This window comes from Sander lucioperca, chromosome 5 (genome assembly GCF_008315115.2).
Source record: "Sander lucioperca isolate FBNREF2018 chromosome 5, SLUC_FBN_1.2, whole genome shotgun sequence".
NCBI lineage: Eukaryota > Metazoa > Chordata > Actinopteri > Perciformes > Percidae > Sander > Sander lucioperca.
In genome coordinates, this window is record NC_050177.1 from 23611769 (window position 1) to 23639351 (window position 27583).

Here is a 27583-nt window from a genome sequence, read left to right on the forward strand (position 1 = left end):
GGGTTTTCCTTGTTGTTAATGAAGCACATATTAGCTTTTGCTGAACTTTAAAACATATTTTTACACAGAAAAAAAGACTGTGAATGTGTCCCCTATTTGAAAAAATGTGAACCTATAATTTAAACCAGTGGTTTCTAACTTTTCAGGCTTATGACTCATCACCAATAAAAAAGTAAAGATAGAGAAAAGTAAAAAAAAAAAAAAAAAAGGAATATATTTTTCTTCTTTTCTCTCTCATTAATCATCTCACGACCCCTCAGATTTATTGTGACCCTTTAGAGAGACAGACTAACCTACCTAACTGTGAGTTACAAGTAGATCCACCTCGATCAGCTACAACAGTAAAATGCTACATGCACATTGCGGCGTTAGTATTACAAATAATGTAATATTCTACATATCAGTCACAGTCTGCACAGTGAGTACGTCTACTTTTGATACTTTAGTTACATTTTGAGATTATACTTCTATACCACTTTTAAAATAATTTTGATTGTGGGATTTTGACATAAAATGGAGTATTTTTACATTGTTGTATTGGTACTTTTACTTTAATAAAGGATCTGTCAATACATGAATTGATTGTAGCTTCACTAGACATCTCAGGTGTGAATGTGAGTGACTACACCAATGTAAAACAGAATCTCCTTGTTAGAGTACATATTACAATATACATCAACACTCCTGTGGTTTAAAATACTTTTTTTTAAATTCATGGTATCACTCAACCATCCAAAATACATAAAAACACATTTAATACAAGATACATTATTGTGGTCACAATCAAATTTACTTACTGTATGTTAGGGCTCAATATTTCTCCACTGGGCCCAGCTTTTACAAAAGCATCAGATATCAGCAACATATATCAGCCTGCACTATGCCTATACATTCTTATTCATACATTATCTGTGCTCTATTCTTATTGAAAAGGCACCTTGGTAAAGGCACTGCAGTACAGGTCAGACACATCTAAACTCTGTCCATTTCTTGGCATTTGGCAGAAATAGCAAATGAAATGTACTGATTATTAGGTTTTTAAATGACACTGTCAGCATGTATTATTTATAGCATGATTAGGAAATTAGAATTTTAAGTTTCACTGATGTTTACTTGTATTACCACTTGAAATATATAAAAAAGGAATGCATATTTAAGGACAATATTTCCAAAATGTGGTATGCCCATTTCTGAGGAGAGAGGAGGAAGAGGAATATATCTTAAAATGGATCTATTCTGTAAAAGTATTTTGCAGACAAGCAAATACGGTACACACCGTGGGGATACTCTTTTATCACTCCATATAAAGTCTAACTACTGGTGATAATCAATATCAGTATTGATTGTGCTGCTACCTGCTCATTGTAGAGGGTTTCTCATGGTGCCCACTTCCTGATGAGTTCAATTATCAGACTGCTAGATGGCAGGAAGACCCAGCTTCAGCCCTACTTGTGTTTTATATTTTGCTTTGTATATGTACGTTGTCGTATTGCTACTTGTATTTTTATTTGAATTTTATTTTCTTTCACTCCTCTGTTGTTATGTAATGATTGTGTTATATGTTGGGACCCCCTCGAAAACGAGATGATATATCTCAAGGGGTTTATCCTAATAAACAAATTTTGAATATGAGAAGTTGAACCATAAGCGACTATTACTTGTGTGTTCCTGTGTTGAATTGGTCCTGTACCAGTTCAGTTAGAGCCCAGTATCCCTTCAGCCACAAATGGCATCATAGAGACACAGAGACAGAGAACGTACTGTAATACATTCTCTCTTTACGTATGCAAATGTTAAAGATATAGCATCATATCTAGGGAATCAGCTAAGATTGTTAGCGACTGGCAATGCAATTTTGCATTTCAAATATGTGGAAATTTCTTACCACACGTTTTTTTTAAAGAACTAAATGAATAGTTTGACACTTTTGGGACATGTTTACTTGCAGAGATTTAGACAAGAAGAATGATGCCACTCTTGTATCTGTACACAAAAGCTACATCCAGCTTAGCTTAGCTTAGCTTAGCTTAACTGGAAACAAGAGGAAACAGCCTGGCTCTGTCCAAAGGCAATACAAAATAGTACCTCTGTATCTCACGAATCAACATGCTATAGCTTGTTGTTTACCTCTGGACGGAGAGAGTTTCCCCCTGTTTCAAGTCTTTATGCTAAGCTAAGCTAACTGTCTGTTGGCTGTAGCTTCATATTTAGCTTACTGCAGCCTACAGATATGAGAGTGGTATCAATCAAGAAAGTGAAAAGGCTTATTTCCCAAAATGTCAAACTACTCCTTTGAGGTTACATGATGCTAAAATTTATGTTTAAGTAATAGTTCAACATTTATGAAAATATGATTTTTTTTAATTTGTTGCTGAGAGTTTGATGAAACGATTGATACCACTCTCATGTCTGTAGATATAAGGTTACAGCCATTACCAGTTTGACTGGAAACGAGGCCTGGCTCTGCCTAGCGGCACCTCTGAAGCTCACTATTTAACACATGTATTGTTTGTTTAAAACCAAAGTGTAAAAAGACAAGGTGTGGTTTAATGGGTGGATTAGATTTTTTATTGTTGGACAGAGCCAGGCTAGCTGTTTCCCGCTGTTTCCATTCTATATGCTAAGCTAAGCTAACTGGCTGCTGGTGTAGCTTCAGTACAGACATGAAAGTGGTATCAATTGTCTCATCTAATTCTTTCCAAGAAAGCAACTAACTAACATATATCCCAAAATGTTGACTTATTCCTTTACACGATACATAAAAAAGCAATTTTAATATAGAGTAAAAGTGCTAAATTTCTGACTTTTTCAACATTTCTGAACAACTGCATCTTGTTTGTTTTGGTTTTTTGGGGGAGGGGTTCTTTGGCAATGAGACACAACAAGGGAACCTGTTTTCACGAAAATTGGTGTCAGTTTGAAAAAGACAAAATGTGTCTAAATAACAACACAATAGCCTATAGGTCTGTAAACCTTCTCCAGTCAATCACAGGGAAACTTTTTGGAGTTGTTGTTATACGTCCCGTTGTGTCCCACAGATTCCTTACTCCGGGGCAAGAAGTCTGCACGGAGCAGGCGGTAGAAATAAATCAGGATCATAATATCCATCACTATCATGGAGACGAGGAAGAATAAACCGTTGGTCAGCCAGGTGTAGTTGTGGATGAGGTACCAGGTGAGGTAGGCCTGGGTGCCCATGCGGAACGTGATGTAGGTGAGGATGTTGACGAATTTGTTGATGCGGTACATGGAGGAGAACTGAGCGCCTGCCAGCTTCATCAACAGCCTCAGGTGGAGGGTAACACTGTTGACCTCCACAAAGAGAGCGAGTACAGCGCCGGCTACATACAGCTCAGTGTAGAGGGAGTACAGGAAACACGAGATCACCTGAGGAGAGACACGCACAGAGAGATGGAGGTGTTTTTAGATGTTAGGTGTTTTTATCTCCTGTGTTTGAGTTATATTTGTCTTTATTTGCATTTGCCTTGCTTTTATCGGTTGCTTTTCCATTTAAGGTATATTGTAAGCAAATCCTAAACTGTCACAAAAAACTTGTGTCGTGCATCAAAGAAAATGTCAAACTCACAGAAGTTAAGTCTAAATTCTAGTGAAGAAGCCAACGTTTTCAAAAAATACCAAATATGTTGGGCTGAATGTTTGGGATAATGCATATAAAAACAGTTGTGTCAATACTTACTTCCCCCTGCTCTGGATCTGTTTGTCCTTTGGATACTTCATTAATAATTAAATGGTATTCAGTAAAAATCAATAGCAGCATATGCAACAAATCTTTAAGCCTTAATGTATAACACAGGGTATTAAGCAGGGTGAGAATATTTCTTACACCACAACCAAAGTTTTTATTTTCTTATATATTTGGTGACATTTAGAAACTAGAGCGAAAATCAAATCAACAAAATAACACTTTACTTTCTCTTCTTCTTCTCTGTCAGTCTTATAAAAACACATGTGAACTATAGCTGAGCTTCACATAGTAACTCTGTTATCTTATCTGAACCTTAAATGCAACCTTGATTGTATTCAAAAAGACAAGAAAAGAAAACGTGGCATACAGGCATGCTGTCTTACCACCACATGATGGACTAGGAATTCCCATGATGCTTTTGCATGTCCTGTCAGGATAATATCACCTGCATCCTGCACAAAGTATCCTGAGAGGGCAGAGAAAATGACACTGTCTCTGTCACTGGTATGAGAGGAAGAGGAGAGGATGTAGAGGAGTTTGAGAATAAAATGCATTTTACATTTTACTGTACAGTTGATTTTCATACTTTTCACTGTAAACAGTTTCCAACCATAGTGAGTGTGTTGCTTTAATGTTTTACCGCACTCCACTATAAAAACCGATATACCGTAATAACAAGTAATTAATGCTCAAAAGTAGCAATTTCAGCTTCAAGAGATACCACATGGATGAAATAATCTCTTAGATATGATGATGTTAAACATGTTCCCAACATGTTGAACCTGTTTAGATTAAAATAACAGCACCTTTTAATTTTTATGTGTCCTTTTTGTAAACTAGAAATGCAAACATTGACTTTTTGCCACTAACTACTTCTATCATGACATGACTCTAAAGATCTACTTTCTGTCTGACATTACAATGCAATACTTCCCTTGTGTCACTTGTTGTTAATCCAGAGACATTAACAGTTCTTGTTTTTATGTTGCTGTCTTTTAGCATTAGCATAATCAACTTTTATTGTATAGGGCAAAATATGTATGTATTATTGATAGCTTAATCGTTTTATCTCTTTTTAGGGTGACCTCTTACCACCAGTCCAGGGACAGTGGATGTAAAATAGCCTCCATTTGGCACATTTTACTTTTATGTATTATAAGTGTGCACTGTCCCTGATAAAAAAGTAAATATATATGGAATAAATAAATAAGAGTCAATGTTTGCTTAACTGATCTGACAGCAGTTAAAAGTCTCTCTTCATCATTATTGTTAGACGCCAACTAAACAATTCAAAGCATTACCACGGATATTAAAGTGTGTAGGCCTCATTTAGCTGGAAGTATTCAAGTGACTAAGAGTCCTTTTGTTCCTGTGTATGAGTGACATGTGGTTGCTAATGATACACACAACCAGCCTCTACAGAACATGACCTCCAGTATCTGGCCTGGTTGGCCTCAGTGGAGCTAGCTGCTGTTTGCGGTTGTAAGGTCTGATCTCCACAGATTTCTGTCTTCATGGTAACACAGAAGAGACTTAACCACATACAGTACAGCTCAACTAGACCACAGAGTCCTCTGTGTTTTATCTTTGGTGTCCGTGGTGATTTAGAGGAGACGCGGATCTTTATGTTGTTCCTCTGACAAGCAACAACTGGAAAGGTGGCGGTCTATGCCCCAAAGATAAATTCAAGTCTCAATTCAAGGATGGAAGAGAAAATACCGTCAATCACCACATCCCCAACAACTCTCTCTTGTGCAGTAAACAAGAGCTGCAACGATCAATTGATAAAAAGATTGACAGAAAATGAGTTTGCCACTATTTTGACAATCAAATAATCATTTTAGTCATTTTTTAAGCACAAATGCCAAACATTTGCTGGTTTCAGCTTCTCCCATGTGAACATACCTTTGTCATAAATGATATATGTTTGAGTTTTGGACTGTTACTCGCAGAAAACGGCATATGAAGACACTACCTTGGGCTGTAAGAAGTTATAACTTAAGCACTTTTAACAGTTTTCTGACATTTTAGACAAAACTATGTATAAATTAATGACGAAAATAAGCAATAATGAAAATAGGGCTGCAACTAATAATAATCTGTTGATTATTTTCTTGATTTTAGTTGTAAGGTCTATAAAATGAAAATGGTGAAAAATGTGGATCAGTGTTTCCCAAAGCCCATGATGACATCCTCAAATGTCTTGTTTTGTCCACAACTCATAGATATTCAGTTTCCTGTCCCAGAGGAGAGCAGAAACTAGAACATATTCACATTTAACAAGCTGACATCAGAGAATTTGTACCCAAACCAATTATCAAAATAGATAGATTAATTAAATAGTTGACACCTAATTGATTATTCTTTTACAGCTCCAAATGAAAATAATCCTTTGTTGCAGCCCTACATCAAACACTACAACCAAGATCATTTCTCTTTAGACTGAATATTTGTAGAAAAGTTCACAAACACATTTCTTTAATTTTTCATTTATACCAAAACCTGACAGTTGTTTTACTTGTTTTCCTGAAATGTTGTTGTTTCCCATGATGCATTGAGTTCACTCACCTGTTGAGATGCAGACGAGCAGGTAGGACAGAGGGGTGTTGTAAGAGTGAATGTTGCTCAACATCTCGGGCCAAAGCACCACACTGGAGAGGGACACATGTTATGGATAGATGTATTGGCCTCACTCAGACATACATGAGCTCACTCCTGGAGGTATAAGCCTGATTAAGCAGGTGTTCTGCCTTTTTTTTTTTTAACTCTTTGACCAATAGATATCCCTCATTTTAGTAGTTGGAGAAATAGTGCTATTCATGTTTCATCATTTCATTTTGAAAACATTTACTATCTTGCTTCTATCTGTGTCTTTATAAATACCATTATTTCTACAATTCTAGGACTATTTTCCCCTCTGATTTTGCATTATTCTTTGTCACTTCTTACTGCTGCTGGCAAAGGGGGCACACCTCAAAAAGCAAAGGGTTGTCTGTGTCTCCTCCCTGTATAAACACACCATGGCAGAATTATTGTTAAGAAATGACCTATAGCCCTAATGTGACTGGTAAACCAGTGTACTGTTTCACATGTTTCCTTGGCACTAAACCTATTTTTGAATGTGGAAACTTACTTTCTCTCAATTATTGCTAATCCACATATTCCTTACATGTATCATTACATAACTGTGAGTGTAGACAGCCTAATAAATATGACCATGTTCCCTCTTCATAATGTTAAAAGCTGAGTCACAATGGTCCCCGCCCCAAAAAAAGTTTCTCATGATGCTTTCACAAGAATCGTTAAGCCAGCCGGTTTTTCCAGTTGATATATGTGCAGGCTGTGGCTGGCAGTTGGCTGCATGTGAGGCTGAAGAAATGTATTTCTTTACAAACTTCTGAGTCACAAATTCACAAGCAAATAGCTATACAACTTTATGCAGCTCATACTGTACAGTGGTATTTCCCTCCCCACTTAAAAATGCCATTCTCTCCCCCGGCCCTTCTCTCACCCTACTGAACATGCCCTTCTTTTCCAGGCTGCCACAGACTGTCACTGCTGCGCGCACACACACACACACACACACACACACACACACACACACACACACACATAACACATCATGTGTACTGTGAATAGACAATGGTGTCCCAGTGTGGATGGATAGATAGAAGGGTGAATAGACGGATATTTGGATGAAAACTTACCAGGTCAGGGCCCATGTCCCAGTCAGCAGAGAGTGCACCACTGAGACGGAGAGGTTCTTCCACTTCCAGGTGCTGAGGTCGTTCTGCCTCACCACTTTGGGCACAGGCAGCCTTTGCAGCAACCGGTGGATCACCCTGAACATCAGAGAGAATACCAGCACTGACGGGCCTGGGTGACTCTTCAGCACAGGGACCAGAGCCTCCATCCTCTCCTCCTCGGCCCCTGCTCTCCCTCTGTCTTTGAGCGCTCGCTCGCCTCTATAGCTACCTCCCTTCGTCCTTTCCCCTGTTGCCTTTTTCACGCTCCTGTCAACGGCCTCTCAGCTCGGTGATGGACAAATATGCACGGTATGAGATGGGAGTGTGTTCCAGGATCCTTTGCTTTTAAACTTTTTTCAAGTCTTCTTACCGCAGAGATGATGTCCGAGTTATGCTGCAGCCCTTTTCTTCTCACGTGTTCAGCGGCCAGAGCCTGTGGAAGAGATTCCCGTAACAGCTCATTCCAATGAGACGGTGTTTGTCTGGTCTTCACGCAGATCCTTCCTTGTAATGCTATGTGTTGCCGCTCTCCGAGCGCATTTCCGTGCAGAATGCAGAGAAAGGGAGCGGGGTGGGTGGATACTGCTGCGCCCTTTAACCATAAAACAAGGAGGGGCGAGACTGCGATCACGTTACCCAAGTAACAATATCACAGAGCAGGGCTGCCGACACTGATTTTGGGTAAGCATGTCGAAAAAGACCAATATAGGCTACATATATCAAATAGCTGCATAGTAATTGCCTAACTTTTATGTCTACTAGAGTCGCCCCTTATATGCTCATGTAACTGTGCGTTAAGATCCCGCCCCCTTCTCTCTGCCTCATGAATCTAATTTATTAATATTAATAACAACAATACTAGCTCTAATAGCCTAAGTAGAGCCAGGCTATCTCAAACGCAGCGTTATTTTATTTTATTACTGGCGCTAAAGGCTACAAAGGAACTAAAAATGTATAAGGCATAGCCTAGCGTTTTAGTGAAGAAGGGAAATCAGTTTACACTGTGCCAGTCGTGGATGAAATATTCAGACCCTTTAATTGACAGTAGCAATGCCACAAAGTTAAAATACAAACATAAAACATAGGCTAAGTAAAAATCTTGCCTTCCAAATTTTACCAAAGTAAAAGTGCAGCTGTAGACTATTATTAGAAAAATGTATCGAAATCAAAAGTGTGTTATTTTATCAGCCTTAAAGTAACTAGTAACTACAGCTGTAAATGTAGTGAAGTAAAGGACACACTGTTTTCCCTCTGAAATGTAGTGAAGTACACAGTAGCATGAAATGGAAATACTTAAGTAAATTAAACCAATACAACAAAGATGTTAAGTAAACCCACTTTTACTCCCCTCCACTCAGGTATGTAAGGCTCTTGATTGGTTTTGTACCTTTCTTCTTGGTACGTTTCCCTGTTGAAGTTGAGAGGTGAGGGCCCATGGTATACCACAAGGGCCACACTTAGGTCCTCTTTAATTTTCCCATTTGCATGATGCAACTGACTTGGCCACATATTTAACAAACATAGCATACATTCCCATGTTTATGCTGATAATGCAAAACTGCATTTCCCCTTAAACCAGGTTGCGCTGTGAGACATTCAGGCTGACTTTCTGATCTTTTTGTTTGACAAGCAAGTGTCAGGGGTATACAATCATCATTTATAACAGTGTCATATCTTGAGAAAGTAGTCCATGATTTCATCTCCTCTGGCCTAAATGCAAATCTCTTTTTTATGACCGAGGCCAGAAGTTGCTAGCCTTCAGCCCATCCAAAATGCTGCTGCTACTAAATCTATCAAACTGGTAATTATCAAGTTTCTTTATTTCATTATTGTCATCTTTTCTGCCTTTGATCATGTCTTACTGCCTTGACTATTTGCACTCATCAAGGGGATAATAAAGTTCACTTGGACCTTTATCATTTTTAAGGGGAAGTTCATAGTGAGTACTAGTATAAACATAGGGCTTCAATACATTACATACTGTACGTACATTAGATAATCAAATGCAGGATTACATTTCTTTTAGGTAAATTGGTGGCAATGTCAGCAGTAAGTATTGTAAATATAGATATGATTGATAATGTAACATTCACGTCTTTGTTGTGTTTGGAGCATAACAATGTAAACCTGGGGTGTTAGACAGGCAGCCTATGAAGCCCTCCTTCCTGGGCCATAACTCTTTCCATAAACACAGCATGGCTCTCATCTGATCCCCCACAGCTGGCCTCACTGCAGCCCAGTGGGGGAAAGTAAGACCCTCCACACACACACACACACACACACACACACACACACACACACACACACACACACACACACACACACACACACACACACACAAACTGTCTTTTTGAAATATAAACCCAAGCACAGGGAGTTTACTTTTCTTTACCTACTAAAGTTTTTTCAGCTCATTTCCTGATGCATTCTTTTTATTTTTGCATGTTTGTCTTCTTTCCTTTAAAATGAAAAGTATTTTTTGTTGCTTTTCCACACCGATTGCATGTTTCGGCTACTCATCAATTGCATGCAGCCTACTGTAAGAAAAGTCCTCAGTAAATTACAGTATGCCTCAATTACTTCATTAGTTTTATGATAGCTCCACTTGTTGTAGCATATTTTCTGGCAATCATATCATAAATATGTGTGCTTTCATGTTTGGGGTTGAGGAGGAGTTAGTAGTGTGATTCTGGCCAGGGGGATTTGTTGAATGCAGTGGTGGAATGTAACTAAATATATTCACTCAAGCCAATATTGTACTTTTCACTCAACTACATGTATTTGACAATACTAGTTACTAATTACAAAATAAATAAAATACAAAATATATATCAACTAATAAATTATGATTGTGATTATTATATGTTAAGATACCCGGCAGTATATAAGAAATATAAATAGATAGCTCCATCTTTACCAGCTGCAACATTAGTGATGACTCTGAGTACTTTTAGGTAGATTTTAAAGTATATTTTGATGCTACTTATGTACTTTAACTTACTGTAAGTATGATTTTAAATGCAGGAGTACTTTTACACTGTCGTATTGGTACTTTTACTTCCTTTAGTACTTCTTCCACAACTTGTTGCACCAGGTCACCCAACCCCCTCTCTCCTCTTATTTCCTGTTACCTCTCAAATCTCTGGTCAAACTCCACTGTCAAATAAAGGCAAATATCCCTAAATAATACTTAGCTAAAGCTTAGTATTATTATAAATAATACACCAAAGCTACAGCATTACTGTAATAGGACAAGAGTTTGAGTATAGTCTACACTACAGTGTAAAAAGACACCACAAGATGGCGGCAAAACCTCATGTAAAGATATAGTATTTCATAATGACTGTAATGATTCTGTTTTTCAGCTCAGTGACTACCAGTTCTTCATCAAACCACTTGGTGGCATCTCTCTCCAAAAACCTCCAGGAAGACCTCTCTGAGATAGTGATTGTTGAGTTGTGATAGAAAATTCCCTTGTGATTAATAAGGCTACAATCTCCTTTAATTCTGAAACAGTCCGGTACACAGCTGCACATCATGTGTTTTATGTGTCTGAGAGAGAGAGAGAGAGACACAGAGACAGAGACACTTGGACTAATCGTATATCTTTGACTTATATCAGTTGAGTACATGGCTCTCTGTAACAAGACACCCTGTGGTTAGAGAGAAAAATGTAACTTAATATCATTTCTTGTGTTTCCTGGTTGCCCTACCTGTGTTTATTTGGTATAGTGTGAAAGAATGAAAGCATTTTGCTCTCATAGTTTTATCACACAATCCTGTAATTACTCACAGCTTGCATAATACAAAGAAACAGCTCAGGATTTCAGACAGAAGATGCAAAAGGTTTCATATTGCACTCAGGCCACAGCAAACACCAGAGACTGTTGACCTGTTCAGAAGGCCTTCCAATATCATATGTTTGTGCCTAGCTCAGCACTGAACCTTATTGATCTCGGGGTGATTTTTCTTTCCTAGGGCTGCTGAGAAATGGCTACTGTAAAGAGACTCTACAAGTCTGCAAGAGAGAAAATCTACGGGTTAATTGATTTCCAGCGCCTGCATTGTAGTCAAGTCAAGTCATTTAATTTGTATAGCACATTTAAACGAACAACAGTTGACCCAAAGTGCTTTACAGCTAGAGCAGGGAAGGCAGAAACAGTATGCCTTGAAAATACATAATCACGTGTGCAAGACTCCATGAATATAATTAGGCAATGGTAAAGTCAAATAATATAACATAGAATAAAACAACAATAACAAACATTTAAATACAGCACTAGAAAAAGTCACACATTCCCACTGTCTATTTGCCTCAGAACCTTCCCAAGGCTGATGCTTATTTCATGCACACCATACTCCCGCTGCATGAAATCCAAATTCTGTTCTCCAAATTCTGTGTCCTAGTGACTGAAAAAAAGAAGGAAAAAAAGGAATTAAAGGGAGTTAAAAGCAAGAGAGTAAAAGTGCGTCTTCAGGTTTGATTTAAAACTGGCAGTTGTATTACAGGATTTGATATGGGGTGGGAGGGAATTCCAGAGTTTGGGGGCTACTACAGAAAAGGCTCGGTCCCCTCTGGTTTTTAGGCGTGTCTGGGGGATGACAAGGATTTGATGGGTTGTGGACCTGAGTGACCTGGCGACAGAGTAAGTGGACAGGAGATCAGAAATATACGGAGGGGCTTGACCATGGAAAGTAAAACTTTAAAATCAATTCTGAATTTCACTTGCAACCAATGAAGCTCAGCTAAGACGGCAGTTATGTGGTCATACTTTTTGGTGTCAGTGAGGAGTCTAGCAGCAGCATTCTGGACTAATTGGGGTCTATTTAAATTATATTGGGTTAGGCCTGTGATAGTGAGTTGCAGTAGTCTAAACGTGAGGTAATAAAAGCATGAATGATTGTTTCATGATCATTCTTAGGTAAAACGTATTTCAGCTTAGCTACTGTTCTGAGCTGATAAAAACTTCCTTTAACAACAGAGCTGACTTGTTTATTAAAATTAAGAGAGCTGTCGAAGAGGACACCTAGGTTTCTGACCTCACTCTGCTAATTTGATGACCATTGCTCAGGTTTTTTGTAGAGGTGGGGGATCCAAATAAAATCATCTCAGTTTTCTTGTCATTCAACTGGAGGAAGTTTGCTGCCATCCAGGAGTTAATGTCCTCCATACAGCTAAAGATTGTATTAATAGATGAAGTGCAACCAGGGGAGATGGGTAAGTACAGTTGTGTATCATCAGCATAGAAGTGGTAATTTAAGTTGTGCTTTTCAAGGATAGAACCAAGGGGCAGCATGTATAGGGAGAATAACAGGGGGCCGAGAACTGATCTTTGGGGGACGCCAAATGTAATAGCCACTGGAGAGGAGGACTTAGTACCTAGTTTCACAGAGAAAGTTATTTCTGTCAAGTAGGATTTAAACCAGCTTAAGACAATCATTATGTAAACGGTCAGAGGGAGATTTAGTTTTATTCTCGAGCAGGAATACAGCACTTTTCTACTGCAGGTAAAAATAAGGGTTATTTGTAAATTACATATGTTTTCAAACTTTTTTTGACATTGGTTAAAATAATTGATTATGTCCATACTGTGATTGTAATCCCACATTTGTAAAGTTTTTACTGCTAGGCTTGCAAGGTGCTTGACAAAAAACAAACAGTCTACTGTAAAACAAGAAACATCAAGTAAATAAGGGAAAACTTACATAGCAAGAACAAAGAAGTACCACACACACACACACACCCATATGCAAAAATATGTTCTCATGCTCACCAAGCCTATATAATATTTTGAGAGAGACTTGTAACAGTAGGAAAAGCACGTGTTACTCACATCATTAACAATTCATTCATTTGATTAATAAAACATGTGTTTTTCCTGCTGTGTAATGTCATAATGTCTTGTGTGAAAAAGGCCTCTGTTAAAGATGAGAGAGAAAGAGGTGAACACATTGCTGTGATGATATAACCACCCACAACTTCCTGTCATGTCTCGAGAAATCTCCAAAGATAAATGGATCATACCTGGGGTTTAGCATCAGTTTCACTGTCCTACACAGTGCATTCCTGGTCACTGACTGTTCGATTGGAGAAAGATCTCTGACAGCATCACAAGGCCAAATATGTCACTGAGCTGGTCTGAGGAGTCTGCCACATATACTGCAAGGCTCCTTTAGGTGCTCCTTTGAGATATTATATCCCTGAGAAAGAGCAAACTATTGTTTGATAAACTACCTACTCACCTATCTTCCCTCTGCATAGCTTCACTTGAAAAAAACTGCAAATTGTAGGCCTAGAGAAAAGGTTAAATTACATGAAGATCACTGTTTGTGGTGATATATCATTATTTCAGATTGATGATAATAGTGGAGGTATGTACTCCAGCCCAACACAGAGCAGGCTTTGTCACAGCACAAAGCATTTATTATCCCCATCGTGGCTGAGAGGGGAAACAGTGCTCATGTAGCCTTCTGCCTGCTTATATCAGACGAGGGGAAGGCGCTTTATAATCAACAGGCGTCTGGATGTAAAGTCCATGCTCAAGACGCTAAACTAATCTCATCTGTCTCACTGTTTCTCTCACTGCCTCACTGTCTCCATTTCAGTTTTCACTTCACTTTATTTGTTTCCTGTTGTTGGACAGCACTGTGCTGAAGACATTTTGGATATGTCAGTACTAATAAAATCACATAACGTGTGACAAAAGCAATAACTTGGTTTGTAACCTAAAATAGTGAGTCACTTTTCAGAAAGGAAAAGTTATGTGTTGGATTTGATTTTTCCTTTATCGTGAATAAGGAATCTGAAGACTTCAAGCTTAAATTGCTGTTAGTAGAAAAAGTGAAAATTATAACATTAAGCATAACAAAATAAAGCCACATTGCTCGCTATTATTCTTTGCTGATTTCTTTGATTTGTGTGGTGTTCAGTACAGCTGCACAAGTATACATGTTCTGATGGTTAAAGAAACAAAGTCACCGACTTTAAAAAATATGACAAGCAAGGCTAAACAAACCATAACCAGAGTAAATATATTCAGAAATGTGCTGTAACAAGTCAGACCATTAAAACTGATGGAAGAAAAGATGCGCACATAGAAATGACTCTATTTTGATAGGCCCTTTTCAACGCAGACATTTTGACTTGTCGCTATAACTGGCAAAGGTTGCACTGTCACGCTGCCATGACGTACTGCGACACTTGAATAGAACAGAGCCATCACCTGTACTTTTCCTACTTTAAGTGTTTTCTTCCTTCTGCTTTCATGGCCTGACATGTTACATATCTGACCTATGGTGTACTGTTCATACTGTATCTGATTTATATTGTATACTTTTTCATATCAGGTACCTCCAGCTATTTATGTATATTATCTTATTATTGCCATGACTTGTACTTACAGTGCCATGAAATAGTAAGTGTGATATTCTTCAAATTAACAATAATAGATAAGCTACAGCTACTTAAAATAATAACATCAAAACAATTTCATGTTGTGGTGTATTTATTGAATTGTTTGCTTAAATAAGTCAAAGTCAGGTGGGAAAAAGAAAGTGAACTATTGGTATTATTAACTTTAGTTATTATTTATTTATTAATATTATTAACTTTTTTTTCTTCTTTTTTTTTTTTACAGCTGTGACTTCAAGCACATGTTTTCTGCATGTGTTGATCAATTATATTAATATTTCAGGAACATCTTGACCATGAATGGCTCTCTTCCAGACATGTCACAGAATCTCAATTGATTTGAGGCCAGAATTGACCTTAAACATTCTGAAACATTGCTGGCATCTCTCTGGCATTTTTGTGTTACATCTCCCAACTTCTATTAAACATCAGATGACTGACAGCTACCCTGAAACCTAAACTTTAAAAAATATTTTTTAATTGTTATCTACTCTTCAAAGTATTGTTGGCTTGCTGTCTTCTGTGACTGAAAACATGTATTGAGATATGTGCCACCCACTGTAACTTCTGTGAGCCTCTATTTTTTCAGATTAGTATGTATGGCAGTAGAGTTTATCCCATGGATGCATTAGAGAACGGTTTAACCCTTCATCTTTTTGTCCCTCGTCGCTTCCTGTAGTAGTTGGAACGGGTTGCCTGGAGACAGCGGAAAGGTTTGGGAGCAGTGATGGAGAAGTATGAGAAAATCAAAGTTGTCGGAAGAGGAGCTTTCGGGTAAACTCTGAGTTTATTAACACTTCGTAGCTGTTTTGTGTTACACACATCTGTTATTCCGACGTAGGTGAGAAAATACGGTGTTGTCAGGCGTAAAATAGGAACGCTAGAACTCCGTTTTCCCCTAAAATGTAACGGGATGCGTCAAATGTGCGCCGCCCTCAGAAGAAGGAAACATGTCTGGAAAAGTAACGCTAACGGTTAAAAAAAAAAAAAAGGTTGTTTAAAAGGAGCTATGTAATGCCAACGCCACTCTGGGCTTTTTTATTTCTAAACAAACTTTGTGGGTTTTGTCATTTACAGTTTGTGTGGCTTTTCTTTTTCAAAGGTTTATTTTTGTTGTAGCTAGGCTAGCTATACATTAACTTTTGGTTAGGTTAGCATCTGAGTTATTGCATTCACATCACTTTGAATTACTAGCTAGCTAGCTAGCAAACTAGCTAGTTGCTATAACGTTACTTAACATTTGAAAGACTAAGATGTTATTTAAAGATAGCAAGTTGCTGGAAAGGTTACTTCAAACATATTGTATACTGTAACTAGATGTATCCTAAACATTAGCATAACGTTACTACTTTATAATTTTTTCATTCTCATTTTCCAATGTATTTAAAACGTCATTAGGTATATTCACCCAGGTCCTGTAACGTTACTGTACAACTGTACATTGTCAAAGTGGTACTCTATTTGAGTATTCCCACTTTGTCAGACCATATACAACATTTCAGAGGGTACTGTTGTATTTTCTACACAACTAGCTACATTTACATGAAGTTATACCAGTTACTTTGTAGATAAACATTTGACACTAAACACTTATACAGGTACAGTCATAACATAACTTATGAGTTTTAATGAGCCTATGTGACAAAAATTAACTTAGCATTATCAACTTGCAATTAACTGCAACATAATGAAAATAATGTAAATTTACATTATTGTACATGACGTCTTTATTCGTGCTAAATGTGCAGTGATTGTTTTTGAAAGTGATTTTGTGACTAGTCTAGACTTCCAGAGCAAAACACTCACTACTCTTCCTCACACATAATAGGCAAATGGAAGCCTACATTATTTCCCCAATTTCTTCTTTTTTTAAGTGTTTTTATTGGGTTCAACAACTAAAACATAAATAAAGTATCTGTAGTAAAATACCCAAATCCTACCCACCCTCACTTCCCTATCCATCCCCCCCAGTGAGTATTATTTCCCCTTTTAAAAGTGGACAACAACACTAGTAGTGCATGGAATTCCTCTTGTAGTTCTTAAAGTATTTAAAGCATTTTAGTGCAAAAGGTATACATAAATAAAGGATACAAGTACTTTTACACAAGTGGTTCACTGTCATGCTCATCAACTTTTCTTTACATTATTTTTTTCTTCAAATCATACAAGATGCTTATGTCAAAAACGAAACTAGTGCCAGTGCTCAGTAACACTGTCACAGCAGAATTAAACTACCAACAACCATCCCACTAGCTTCTGTATTGTTTATGGAACAATGTATACATCTCCATTTTCCTCCCCTGTCAGGATCGTTCACCTGTGCCGCAGGCGCGGTGACGGGGCCTTTGTCATCCTGAAGGAGATCCCAGTGGAGCAGATGTCACGAGATGAACGCCTGGCGGCTCAGAACGAGTGTCAGGTCCTGAAACTGCTCAATCATCCAAATATCATAGAGTACTATGAGAACTTCCTGGAAGACAAGGCCCTCATGATAGCTATGGAGTATGCACCAGGTAAGCTTACTGTAATATCTTATTACACAATCCCCTTTTGTTCATTGTCTAACGGTTCACTGTTGCCATGGTTTGGTGCTGTAGGGCTCCATACCTTTTCTTTTTCCCTTATCAACATCTAATTTCAATCTGAGTGGTGTTGTTTTGAGGTGATTAGGTAACATTTCTTTTATATATAAATATATGTATATATAGTTATGTAAGGTGTAAAAATTGGTCCAAATTTCTGCAGCAAAACACAGTATTCAGCCTGAAATCCTAAGATGAGGCGCTTTTAGCTGTTTCTGTGTTCAGGTTAAAGACCAAACCTTTGCTGTCAAAGCTTCTAAAGCTATGGATTATCTTTCTAAATTACATTCTCTCGTCCTTGCAGTCTGTTGCTTGATTTGCAGGTGGAACCGCCACAGCTTATTAAGACTGATATATTGATATTTGAAATACAAAGGTATCCCATTCGCTGTTTTTCATGCAGGTGGAACCTTGGCCGATTACATACAGAAGCGCTGTAACTCTCTGCTGGACGAGGACACCATCCTTCACTTCTTTGTACAAATCTTACTTGCCCTGTACCACGTCCACAACAAACTTATTTTGCACAGAGACCTTAAGACGCAGAATATTCTTCTTGACAAGCACCAGATGATCGTCAAAATCGGTGACTTTGGCATCTCTAAAATCCTTGTTAGCAAGAGCAAAGCTTACACGGTGAGCTGATTTGCTTTTGGTTTGGAACCGTGATTACATCAGCAACATATATAACCTCATATGTTGAATCCTAACGTGTTGGCACAAATCATCAATTCCTCCTTCTTTTCACTCTGCAGGTGGTCGGGACCCCATGTTACATCTCGCCAGAGCTGTGTGAGGGAAAGCCGTATAACCAGAAGAGTGACATCTGGGCTTTGGGCTGTGTGCTCTATGAGCTAGCGAGCCTTAAGAGAGCCTTTGAGGCAGCTGTACGAAAAGCATTTTATTTACAAGAATCCCTTGCTTACTTGGTTGAAGTGATTTAAATAATACCAAATTTGTGTAAGCTTTTGAAATATCACTACCAATTTTAAAGTGTGGTACTAATGTGAAAATCTTATTCTTTTGGCAGGGATTTTTGGGAAGATGATTGGGGATTTTTCACATATTTCTAATACGTTTTGTAATTTTACTGTATAACCCTATTTAATTTTGCTTTCAGAATCTACCTGCCCTCGTTCTGAAGATCATGAGTGGAACATTTGCTCCAATTTCAGACCGGTACAGCCCAGAGCTCCGACAGCTCATCCTCAACATGCTCAATCTGGATCCATCCAAACGGCCTCAACTCAATGAAATAATGGCTCTTCCCATATGCATCAGGCCCCTCCTTAATCTCTTCACAGATATAGGCAATGTCAAAATGCGCAGGTACTGCCTTAATGTATAACTAATGATTAGACAGGCGTTTTGATGCACATGATTTGAGATTAAGATTTCATTTATTTTGTGTAAAGAATTTTTTTCATTTTCTATCTTCCAGGATTGAGAAACCATTGTCTGCTGTGCAAACTGGTCATCATGGTAGACCAGGAGGGAGAGTTCCTACCAACAGGTCCAGAGGTCAGGCACATAACACCATTATTTGACAACAGGTAGATCACTGTAGGCCTACTTTAATTACACATTTGATTGATTATTTCTTGGGCATGCACAGATGGATCTGTGGGTTTAGGATCAGGGAAGGTGCATTCCCTCCCGCTGTCGTCGGTGTACACATGGGGAAGTGGAATCTCAGCGCCTCTCCGCCTTCCGATGCTCAACACTGAGGTGCTTCAAGTGTCTCTGGGCCGCACTCAGAAGATGGGGGTGACCAAGTCTGGCCGTCTGATTACGTGGGAGGTCTGTGTATTTTAGACTTGTTTACAATGCAGCTTTCTGAATTTCTCAAATTCATGCAATACAAAGGAAAAATCCTTCCTGACCCACTATCAAGGAACAGCTGTGATTACTCTGCACTCCTGGGTCAACCTGTTGATGTACGATGATGTCTTTTTTCTTATTCTCACAGATAACTGCCCATAAACAGCTTAGCGCTTTTACAACTAGCTAGTTCAGTTATCTTTTTTCAGCTATCAAAAATATCAATGGTTCAAATCTGGTTTTGGTGTCAGCCCCTCAGAGAGCTTCTTTGTAGACTCAACAGCCACATTAGAGAGGGAAATACTACACCAGCAGTTGCTTCAGTGCAAACAGCCACCACCAATATGCTAAAAAAACAGGATGTTTTTGGATCAGAATTTCTGTAGAACTTTATAATAAAATAACAGCTGGAAGGCGTTGAACATCACAGATTGATGCTTGCTAATGGTGTATGAAATGATGGATTCTTGCTTTAACATGTTTAGTTGCTTATGTTTTCCAGTTAACAGTTACATTCTCACTGTTTTGCCCCCATTAAGACTAATAATCCTTTATTGTAACAGACTCCATCAGTGGGGTCTGGTGAGGCTAGTCTGCCCGGTGTGGTGGAGCAGATGCAGCCTCAGTTCATTTCCCGTTTTCTTGAGGGTCAGTCTGGAGTCACCATCAAGTCTGTATCCTGCGGTGATCTTTTTACCACCTGCATGACAGGTTGGTGGGCCGGCTGCTTTTTATAACTATCATAGCCATCACACCCATGCTCAGTTAGTTTAGCAGGGAGCTCTGCTAAAAGGAAATCAATGTTTAATCTCTGTTTTCTGCCCTCACACGCTGCACCACATGGCTGTAAAACACTGAGGCAGCATTTGAACGTACATGAAAGTGTGTATACAGTCAGCTCTTTTTCCAGATCAGATAGCATGGATCCACTTGTAAAACAAACCTCTCCATGCTTGCCTAGCAGTTCGGAAGTAGTTTTCCTTGAGCTCAAACTGTGGTGCTGTTAGTCAGTGTGCTTCAGGAGGCTGTTGTCAGTCCTTCTAGCATTGCAAAGCAGATAACACAGGATTAAAGACCCTTCCTCTCAGCTCAGTTGCCTCTCTTTCATCACTTTTCACTGTACTGACACAGATTAGCGTTTCCTAGGTGAGGATTAGAAGCATTGCGTTGGCCTACAAAATAATATACCTACATTTATCAACTAATAGTGTCTTTAATCCCTTTTTTATTTTCAATTTGCAGACAGGGGCATTATCATGACGTTTGGTAGTGGGAGCAACGGCTGCCTAGGACACGGTAACTTCAATGATGTAACACAGGTACGTGTCCATTGTTCAGAAGAAAATATACTCATATTAAATGAACACTCAGTTGGCAGTTTATTAGATATACCTAACTAAATGTAATTCAGTCTAATACAACATGTTTCTGTATGTGATTGTTGACAGCTTTTTTTTCTTTTCTTTTTTTACAAAATACAAAACATTTACAATTTACAACATGAACACATCCCCTCCCTTCCGGAACCGCCCCACTCGTCATCACCACATATATCGTAGGCCTTGGTTGTTAATTTAGGTACACTTCTTTAGACAAAAATGAAGACAAGGGGTTAGGGTTAGGGTTAGGGGGGAACGACATCACACATCACACATCTGTATTTTAAACATGACAATGATGACATGTATTTTCTCTGACTCTGTTTTTGTACTCAGCCCAAGATAGTTGAGGCACTCCTCGGCTACGAGCTGGTTCAGGTGTCATGTGGTGCTTCCCACGTACTCGCTGTGACCAATGAAAGAGAAGTATTTGCCTGGGGAAGAGGAGACAATGGTATATCATAAATGAACGGGTTGTTTTCAAATCTATCTTAGGACTGTTTGTCCTGTTTTGCCCATCTGTTTGTGTTTGTTTGTATGTGACTGATTTATGACAGGAGCATCTCAGTACACAGCTTGATTGTTGGGTCTCTATGCTTGTATCTATTCTTCTGTCTGGAAGGTCGCCTCGGGCTTGGCACCCAAGACACCCACAACTCTCCACAGCAGGTGTGTTTACCTGTGGAATTTGAGGCACAAAGGGTGATGTGTGGAGTGGACTGTTCCATGACTATCAGCACCCAGTACAGCATTGTGACATGTGGAAGCAACAGGTAATTACGCTATATTTTCCTACACAAAACTATGGCCATTAGTCTCAATAAACATGTCACTGACTGACATGAGACATATATGTATAAACTTGTTTGTGTGCATGGGGTGGCGGTAGATTCAATTATATGGGGGACAGAGATACTTTCCTGGTGCACAACTTGTGAGGCAGCATTCTCCTAAAATGACAAACATTTTTCTGTCATTGGTAATCTGCGTCTCTCAGAGAGGTTTTGGACAGGATGTAGAGTTGTGTAAGAGTAGGACAGTAAACACAACAGTGTTCATTTCAGGTCTCAGTATGCAGCATTGTTGAGATACCTGCGTCTCAGCAGCTATCTGCAGCAGACGAGGAAACCGGAATAAAAAATGTTAGAGGGTTTAGTGATAAATATTTATTGTATATTGAAGATGTGGTTTAAAAGAATATTTATACAAATGTATCTGTTCCTCTGTTATAAGTACCTTGATTTTGTTGTTTTGTTGTGGTCAGGTTCAACAAGCTTGGGCTGGATAAGATAACAGCTGGAGAGGAACCAAATCCCTCCAATCAGGTGGAAGAAGTCCATTCTTTCACTCCTGTCCAGTCAGCTCCACTCAACAGTGAGAAGATTGTTCACATTGACATTGGGACAGCACATTCTGTTGCTGTTACAGGTAAACTATTCCCATTATAAATATAACATTTTAACCAGACTCATTTGAAATTATGCATCTCTGAGTGATGCTTCCATAATGATATGAAATAAGAGAAGGTCACTGTTTGAATAGCGCCAGCCAAACTAGTTTTCTAGGTTCTTGCAGCACCAGATTGAGTGAAACGCTACTTGGAGAGAACACTTCCAACGTTCAACTTCTTCAGTACAGCTTAAGTGCTGAAGCTAAACTAACATGTGAAAAGTACAAAGTGCAATCTTTGTTTTTTACAGCACCTCAGGCATAAAACAAGGGCAATAAATGCATCAAATATTTATTGTGTCAAAGTAACACTCGTGATTTTTAACAATGAAACATTTTTACCCCCTATTTTCCAGAAAGGGGTCAGTGTTTTACCTTTGGCAGCAACCAGCATGGCCAGATGGGCTGTAGCTCCCGTCGTAGCAGCCGTGTTCCCTACCCGGTGCCTGGACTGCAGGGCATCACCATGGCTGCATGTGGAGACGCTTTCACCTTAGCTATCGGATCTGGTGAGTAGAAGTGACCGTCCCAGTTTATAAAGGTCAAACACTCCTCCACAGGTTGAAGGCTGGGGTGTATGAGAGGTCACCGGATAACTTGAACTATCAAGAATGACAACAAAGCTAACAGGAGGGTTAGGGAAATATTACTCTGGCTTAATGGATGTAAATTGCTGGAATTAAAGCCTGACATCTGGTGCGTAAAAGACACGCTGGATGTCCCTCCCCGCTTGCTATTTCCGCTATCAGGGCTTAGTGCTGCCCAGGACAGTTGTGATTGGTATAAAGAAATACATACAAGCCAGAGCGTTTTTTCCCCTATCCCAGAATAAATAGGTGGTGTAGCCAGACCATACTCCATCGCTGACACAGTGCTGTGGAGATAGGTCTGGTAATGTGAGACTAGGGAGATATCAATCAAGCACAGTCTGCACACACAGACTTTAAGTCCTTTACGTTGTTCATTATACAGCGTTTTTTACACTTTGTCACTGTCCTTACATTGTAGCCAAGTAGCATGCTTCCTTCTCTGCTGCTATGCTGTAAATGAGAGGTAAACCCAACAACACCCTCTCTCAAATCAGTAGAGTTTCCACCAAGCACTTGCACTAAAAACAAGAATTTTCCAAAATGACAACCTCTTTATTTTCCCTCATTTTCAATCCCTGACTTAAAAAAAGTTTTTATGTATGAGTAGTAGTTGCACAAGTAAACACAACAGGGTTCATCTCAGTTCTGAGCTGAGAAAACATTTCTCAGATATCTGTGGTTTATCTGCTTTGGAAGAAAAGAGGAGGATTTTAATGAGAGTCACCCAGTTTCAAACAGTCCCTGTGAGCAACTATGTGACCACACAACAGTAGTGGAACTTTAGCTCAAAAACAGAGCTAATTAAATGCTCAATGTGATAGATTGTGTTGCTCAAACATGTTTCAAGTCTCTGTATGTTTATTTGCATGGCAAACTAAAATGAACTGAAGGTTTAATGGTTACATGGAACATATGGTATGGTTAGCAGTAATGTAAACTATACAGGGTTTTTAGCTAATGGGCTAAACATACAACTCCATTGGTCTGGTTCTTTAAACACATGGTTTAACAGATAGGTAACAGATGTGTGCATGTTTATAAGTGTGTTTTGAAGGTAAATTGCTAAAAAGTCATATTGTACCAGCGATTGGCTCCCCGGAGAGAAAGCCAGCAGTGGCAGCCATGCATGTAGGTTTCCTTTGCTGAGGGAGTCTTTGTTCAACTTCCTCCAGATAGAGCCATTGTGCTGCCACTGCAGGAGAGACAGAGCTGTCAGTTAAAGATTTTCATGGATTAATGCATCCTGAGTAATGGTGACCAGGACCAGCGCCTTCTCCTCCTGCTCTCCACAGATGGGGAGGTGTACACCTGGGGAAAGGGGGCCCGCGGCCGCCTCGGAAGAAAAGAGGAGGATTCTGGGATACCGAAGGCGGTGCAGCTTGACGAGAGTCACCCATTCACGGTGACATCGGTGGCTTGTTGTCATGGCAACACTCTGCTGGCAGTGAAACGTAATATTTCGCTTATTAGCCTTTGTTAATGAATACTGAGATGTTGGGATGGTGGTGAAATGTAACTGAGAGTGCTAATCCCCAGATGAAAGACAGGCTGAACTTGAGACAAGCTTCTCTTGATAACATTGACAGAGATGCATGTTTATGAAGAATTGAGAAAGGACTCATTTGTAAGTTTGAAAGCTCACTGGCTAAATACATGACTATAGCTTTGTTTCATACAGGCATACATCTTACAGCATTTCCAGTCACAGGCGCTCTTATTACATTAACAAACAAGTTCCTTTCAGCTATACTTGATCAGAACCTTTCTATCTGCATGCCAAAAGTAATAATTCAGTCAAATATTTGCATTGTGGCTATTGATTGTAGACTGAAATGAATGACATGGCCATAGACCTCTTACTGAGAGGAACAGAAAACAGCAATTTGCCCCTCTTTCTCCCGAAAGTGATGATGCAAAAGCAACAGATTCTAATGAAAACAGTGAAGGTGGGATTAAATAGTCCCTCTACACTCCAAATTGAAAATAGCTGCAGATTTAAAAAAGATTAAAGTGCATCACAATTTAATAAGTAACAGAGATGTTGTTAATCCTCGCAACAGGCTACACGGCTGCTGTGTAAATGGTTTTTTGACCTGCACCATGGGACAAGGACATGGAGACCGACATGGACTAATAACACTCATAGAGGCCATTATCAGTCTGATACTCATGGGACCAGACCAGAAACTGATAAGCATAATACTACAGTTTAAAAACTGGAGGGGAGGGGGTGAATTAAAACAACAGACATTAAACTTTTAACAGTGTTGCATGTCCATGTTTAACTGTACAGCCATGTAACTGGGAGAATCAGGTTTCATATTGATTGTAGAACATGTAGACAAGATTGTATTGATATTTAATTAAATGTCAGCTGCTGTTGGCCTCATTATTGCCAAATTGATTTATCGGCCTACAGTAATTTGTACGAGATAAGTTGTGTGGACATTAAGGGCTAAAACTAACAAATATTTTCATTATTGATTCATTTACTGATTATGGTCTCAATCAGTTGAATAAATGGCTTGTCTAACAAATATCGGGACAGATTTCAATTGTAATTTTCCAGAGCCCAAGATGGCATCTTTAAATTCCTTTTTTTGCCTGAGCATCAGTCCAAAATATATTCAGTTAACTATCCTCCTACTTTTTACTCAGTTATCAAAATAGTTGCCAACAAATGTTCTGTCAATCAACTAATCTATTAATTGACTATTTTAAGTTCTGAAGACATTTCCCTCTGTCCCTTCCGCCATCTCGTTTCAGCTTTGCTTGAGGAACCTATCCCAAGATGATTTTGTCCTAAAAACGAAGCCACACCCACTCAGCGGTCGCCAAGAAGCCCGGCAGTGGCATGAGGTGAAGCTTCCTCTGAATATAACTCCTCCCAGAGGCCCATCTGTGCTGCAGTTGAAAGATTCCCTTTCACACTGCAGCTGCAGCCTCAGATTTCCACTTGGTCTTCCTCTCCGTCTAGTTTTTTTTTCTCTCTTTCTGGGAATGAATGTTTGTTTCATTCGGCGGTTTGATATCATAAAGCAAAGCACAGAAAAGGCGCGCCCTGTGTGTTGCAGCAGGTGTATCTCACAACAGGAACAGGTTAGTTAAAGGACTGTTGCAACACTTTTTCTGAAGATGGATTACAGGAAGTCATTAGGCAGCTTTCATGTGGTGAGCTATTGTCGTCTATCACGTGCGGAGTTAGCATGATAAAGGCCAATAAAAGTCAAACTGGTTTGAGCTCCTTTAAGCCTCTGGTGAATGAGATGACACAGTGCGCAGAAACGAAAAGAACAAAAGCCACTTGAGTGTTTAGCAACTTATCAGTCGAATGAACCAAACACATTAATCTCGATCACATCGTCAGTGCTCACATTGTGCTTTATTGGATTAGTCCTCCAATACATTTGTAACGCAACAGCAGCATTCAAACCAGATAACGATGTGTTCAGGGTTCAACTGATCAGCGTCTTTAGGACTTAATGATCAATGATTAATGTTCCAAATCTTGTTCACTCCTCCCTATATAAGATACACTCAATAGTTTACTCTGCAGGGAGCTGTAAATATGGACACCAATTAATCATCCTCATCACTGACATCTATTAAATGTGAGAAGTTACATTGTGGGATTATTAGCAAAAAAATGTGTTCCGTTGTAGGAATCTTTGAGGGCACTACTTAATAGAAGATAGATGTCACACTCTGACACTTTGGACACTCAGAAAATGGTGGACAGTAAATCAAGTGCATTAAATAGACTATTTTTTTGTCTGTGTTGTAACTCACTGAAATGTGCATAATATTTCAAATGAAATGGTATGTGTATTGTGTAAACTGTATTCATAAGATGACCTAAGACTGTTGAGAAAAGAAAACTGCCAAAGTGGTGTAAGAAGTACTCAGATATTTTACTTAAGTAAAAGTAGCAATGCCACAGTGTAGAAATACTATACAAGTCCTGCAATCAGTATTTTACTTAAGTAAAAGTACAAAAGTATGAGCATCAAAATATAAAAGTACTCATTATGCAGAATGGCCCATTTCAGAATAATATATGTTATATTATTTGGATTATAATTAGTGATGCATTAATGTATAAGCATCATTTTGATGTTGCAGCTGGTGAATGTGGGGCTAATTCTTTATGTATTAAATACTTAATTGATAATAATTCATCTAAATGTATTAGTTGATTCAATTTTGCTTTAATAATCTGAAAAGTATAAGCTGCCAAATAAATGTAGTAAAGTAAAAAAGTTCAATATTTGCCTCTGAAATGTAGTGGAGTAAACGTATAAAACATCTTAAAATAGAATACTCAAGTACCTCAAATTTGCACTTAAGTACAGTATTTGAGTAAATGTACTTACTTTCCACCACCATGCCCAGGAGTGAAAGGTTTTTCTGTGTTTTTACATTACATTTTTGGTGTCACAGCTTTAATTGTCACGATAGATTAAAAAAAAAAACACTAAGAGAAAGAAAGATCCTGAGTCTGACAGGTGTCTTTTAGTTTCTGGATACCTGAGATGAAATTTTGAACAGCATAAACCATGCAAACTGTTACAAATCCTGTGATAAATCTTATATTTTAAATGAGATGATGGTTTCACAGTGAATAGTACTCAATTTAGATCAAATATTTCAGAGAATGTAATGTTTCTCATGGCTGCTAATGGATGTCTGGAAACATGACTGGGAAGGTTGACCTTAAAATAAAACAACTTATTCATCACCATCTTAAAATAAATAACTAACCTGCAGTATAATGTTGGATCTCTCAGTGACGGTCTGATTACCTTTGCTTTTATTCTGCCTCCACAGTCCCAATTATTAATTAATCACTTTTATTGTAGTTTTCATACAGCTGTTGCATATCAGTTGGTACGATTATTG

The 27583-nt window shown here is 38.7% G+C and overlaps 2 protein-coding genes across 5 annotated transcripts; one reads left to right on the forward strand and one right to left on the reverse strand.

The window, feature by feature from the left end:
* Positions 1–2844: 2844 nt before the first annotated feature.
* Positions 2845–8138, reverse strand: tlcd1 (TLC domain containing 1). 2 transcript variants are annotated; one of them, XM_036001493.1, is made up of 5 exons: positions 7798–8138; positions 7414–7757; positions 6275–6357; positions 4090–4172; positions 2845–3387 (listed from the first exon to the last, which is right to left on the reverse strand). In XM_036001493.1, exons 2-5 carry the CDS (start codon positions 7617–7619, stop codon positions 2983–2985), a joined length of 777 nt encoding a protein of 258 aa, XP_035857386.1. In that variant the 5' UTR covers positions 7620–7757; positions 7798–8138; the 3' UTR covers positions 2845–2982. The 2 variants fall into 2 exon arrangements, with proteins under 2 accessions (XP_035857386.1, XP_031153494.1); XM_031297634.2 differs by having other exon boundaries at positions 7414–8138.
* Positions 8139–15523: 7385 nt separating this feature from the next.
* nek8 (NIMA-related kinase 8) lies at positions 15524–27158 on the forward strand. 3 transcript variants are annotated; one of them, XR_004104642.2, is made up of 16 exons: positions 15524–15637; positions 17171–17376; positions 17849–18081; positions 18201–18332; positions 18566–18774; positions 18887–18966; positions 19061–19245; positions 19830–19977; positions 20509–20585; positions 20982–21099; positions 21268–21418; positions 21910–22073; positions 22451–22603; positions 23977–24135; positions 24221–24308; positions 25451–27158. XR_004104642.2 is itself a non-coding variant. In XM_031297593.2 (15 exons), the coding sequence occupies exons 1-15, from the start codon at positions 15591–15593 to the stop codon at positions 25477–25479; spliced, it is 2091 nt and encodes a 696-aa protein (XP_031153453.1). In that variant the 5' UTR covers positions 15524–15590; the 3' UTR covers positions 25480–27158. The 3 variants fall into 3 exon arrangements, 1 of the variants encoding a protein (XP_031153453.1); XR_004104643.2 differs by having other exon boundaries at positions 15542–15652; XM_031297593.2 differs by lacking the exon at positions 24221–24308.
* The last annotated feature ends 425 nt before the right edge of the window (positions 27159–27583 follow it).